The sequence below is a fragment of the Phaseolus vulgaris genome, unplaced genomic scaffold (genome assembly GCF_000499845.2).
Source record: "Phaseolus vulgaris cultivar G19833 unplaced genomic scaffold, P. vulgaris v2.0 scaffold_43, whole genome shotgun sequence".
NCBI lineage: Eukaryota > Viridiplantae > Streptophyta > Magnoliopsida > Fabales > Fabaceae > Phaseolus > Phaseolus vulgaris.
Window position 1 is genome coordinate 42,068 of NW_027174106.1, and position 3,379 is coordinate 45,446.

Consider the following 3,379-nt stretch of genomic DNA (forward strand, 5'->3'; position numbering starts at 1 on the left):
TGCATAGCTAACTTGGGAGCGCGATCTCTACTGGAATTGGCGAGTTAGGGTGCTCTCGTACACCTTCCCTGTGGTCTCGCCGGCCGCCTTCATAATCTGCACCACCTTCATCTCTGGCGATGTGCTTGCTCTGGCGATCTCCAATCACTTGGTCGCCTGGGTTTACATCTGGCGACTTCATCTTTAACCCGGTGATCGCCGGTTCTGGTATGCTGGAGACCGGAACACGCCAACTTAACAACTGGCGACTTCACGAGCCCCCCGACTTCCTCCCCTTCTGCCAACCTGGCGCCTTGTCAACACGCCTACACTGTAGCTTGGTGCCACGTCATCACTTCCGACTACCAGGACGGTACACCTTCCATTTCTTTCAACACAACGAACCTTCGTTCGTTCGTTTTTCATCCTTCATTCACCATCAAGTCGACCTTTGCAACCTTCGCTCACCTTTCTTTTCCTTTTTCCTTTGCAGTTCCTGTGATGGCTCGAACAAAGACCACCGCGAATCCTCTTCCCTCGTCGCGAAACCCTCCATCTCAAGCTCATAACCCACCGCGAGCACGTGGTGCTCTCTCTTCCCAGGCTGAGAGGCCTGCAACCTCTGGCCCCAACCCCGCTCAGGCTACTCCACCAGTCGCTGGAGGAGCCTCCGTCGCCTCTCCAGACTACAAGAAGCTATACCCCTGGGCCACCTCAACTTTGCTGAAGAAGACTTCCTCAGTAAACTCTGCTGGGGCAGTACTTCGATTGAAGAAAGGGGACGAGCCCAACCTTTCGTTCCACAAGGAGCACGATGACAAACTGACGGTGCTGCCTTGCCCCCCCGACGTGCCAGTCTGCGCAGATGACAAAGGGAACAACGGCGAGTTGTTCTGCTTTGTGTACACCACCCTATTCAAGAAGGTGAAACTTAGGTTCCCCCATACCCGTTTCGAACGGGAACTACTAACCGAGCTCGACATCGCCGCCGCCCAGCTCCATCCCAACAGCTGGGCATTCGTGCGGGCGTTTCAAATTGTGTGCGCACATCTGGGACTACCGGCCTCGGTAGATGTGTTCCTTTTCCTGTTCGAGGCCAAGAACCCTGGAGATCGCCTTTGGGTGAGCCTGAACGGAATTGCTGGGAGGTCGATCCTCTCTATCTTCCAGCAATCTTACAAGGATTGGAAAGGTAAATTCGTCCAAGTGCGCCAGAATGATCGGGACACTTCGCTGCTCGACGGCTTTCCCTTGTACTGGGTAAACAAGGGAAATAAAGACTCCAAGGGAAGCTTTAGGAAGCCAAGAAGCCCCGACAACATGGGCGATTTGGATAAGGACCTGTGCCTCTTTTGGAAGAGCGTGGCAGCCACTAATATTACCTTTCTCACCTCTGCGCTCATATCCTTTGAGTTCTTCGAGGACCAACTCGATGCTCGCATAGGTTAGTGCTTACCTCAACGTTTAAGTCTTTGCCCCATGTTGCACGTCTGTTATCTATTACTGGGCGTCCTGTCTGTTGCGCACTAGACTTGTCTTTATTTCCTGCACCATTTGTTTGTCTTATTTGCACACTTACTCATATGTTTTACCTTTGTCTTTGAGCTTACCTGTGTACTTTTGCATCATGCAGATCTCATGCTGGGCAAGGGCAAGTTAGCTGAATTGAGGGCGCTCGCCCGAGCCCACGGATTGGCGTCGGGCTCCCAAACTGTGCCCAACTCAGTGGCGGAGATCGCCGCTGCTCAGGGCAGATCGCCCCCTCCAGGCCAAACCCATTCAGAAGCGTTGCCCACTCAACAACGCAAGAAACTCGTCTTAAGAAAGCCAAAGAGGAAAACTCCTCAGGTGGTCCATAAGGATGAAGAAGAAGACGATGAGGCAACTGAGGATGGCCTCATCACCAAAAGGAGAAGGGTGGCACCTTCTTCACCACCCGCTCCACCTCCTCTTCCAACACCAACACCACCTTCTCCCACAGCTCCAACACCAACACCACCTTCTCCCCCAGCCCCAACGCCGCTAGTCCAAGCAGTGCCCTTGGCGGCTGCTCTTCCTGTGGTTGAGGCCATCGGGCCCAACTTCCTGGAGAACCCTCCAATTCGCTGGAGAGGGTCCTCCTTCAACTGCCTCAATCGCCGAAGCCGCGCCAGGTGGGGATGAAGGCGCTCACAACTCGCCCATCATCATCACCGAGTCCCCCACGTCTCCACCATGCCAAGAAGCTCCAATTCAACAACCAATCCAAGAGGGCGGTGGTGAGAGCCAGCACCAGGCTCCTTCGGCACCTCCACCAACAGCGGTTGCAAACCTTCCTCTTGCGGTTAAAGGGATCTGGGAACCCTTCACAGCCAAACTCAGAATGATGGCAGAGGACCTCCCCTCCATCATATCAAAAGTTGTGGAGAGCTCCAGCAAGAAACTTCAGGACAACATCTCCGTGCTCCAAGAGGAGAATCGCCTAATAAGGATCGAGGCGGAGAAGTTGTCTTGCAACCTTATGCTGGCAGAGATTAACCATTCGAGGGTGGAGGACGCCATGAGCACTGAGCTGAGGGTGGCGCGTAAGGAGGCCACCGATCTGCGCCACAGGGTGCACCTCCTAGCTCTAGAGAAAATTGAGATGGAGAGCAAACTGGTCCCCTATCGTCTCAAGGTGGCTGACCTGGAGGCATCGATCAAAGCAGATGCAGCCAAGGTAGAAAGCCTTGAGAAGAGGTCAGTAGATCGGGAGGTCCTCTTGGGAAAAGTTGAAAAAGAGAGAGATGACACCGTGGCTAAGCTTGCTGAGGCCAAAAAGGAGAATGAAAGGATCGCCGCAGAGCTGGCCCAGGCGCAGGCGAAAAACAAGAAGGTTACTGAAGACCTCCTTCAAGCTCGTGAGACAACTGAAGAGCTAAAGAAACGAGCTGATGAGTTAGCACAGCAGACCGAGGGGCTCAAAAAGCAAACTGAAGAACTCGAGCTGAGCTCAACCCAAATCCTCGCTGCTGGGTTTGACGCCACCCTGGAGCAATTTGCCTGCCAGTACACTGATTTGGACCTCTCCATGGTGTCACTAAACAACGAAGTGGTGGATGGGAAGATTGTTCCTTCTGAAGATTAGCTGCTTCCCTCCATCACTCATTCATCTGTCCTTCTCTTTTACACACTTATTTGTAATAACCCTCCCCCCCCTTTTTTTTTGTATATGTATTTTGAACTGATACCTCTTTGCTATGAAGTTTTCTGTTTCCTTATATAATCTCCCTGTTAGCTTTATCTCTTCTTGTACAAACCGCTAAAAGGAAATTGACTTAGTAATTCTGCAAGCATAGTCGTTTACTAACTGCTTTAGACCATCAACTTTCGGACGGTATCATTCTAATAACTTGTGAACTTTAAGGCAACCGAGCTTTAG

General features: G+C 52.1%; 1 protein-coding gene across 1 annotated transcript; it reads left to right on the forward strand.

Moving 5' to 3' along the window:
* Positions 1-2,344: 2,344 nt before the first annotated feature.
* On the forward strand, positions 2,345-3,085 carry LOC137817391 (filament-like plant protein 1). Its single transcript, XM_068620683.1, has one exon. It carries the CDS (start codon positions 2,345-2,347, stop codon positions 3,083-3,085), a length of 741 nt encoding a protein of 246 aa, XP_068476784.1.
* Positions 3,086-3,379: the final 294 nt, after the last annotated feature.

Bases quoted from the DNA above. Each gene is read 5' to 3' on its own strand.
- LOC137817391 (XM_068620683.1), top strand. From the start codon at position 2,345: ATGGCAGAGGACCTCCCCTCCATCATATCAAAAGTTGTGGAGAGCTCC.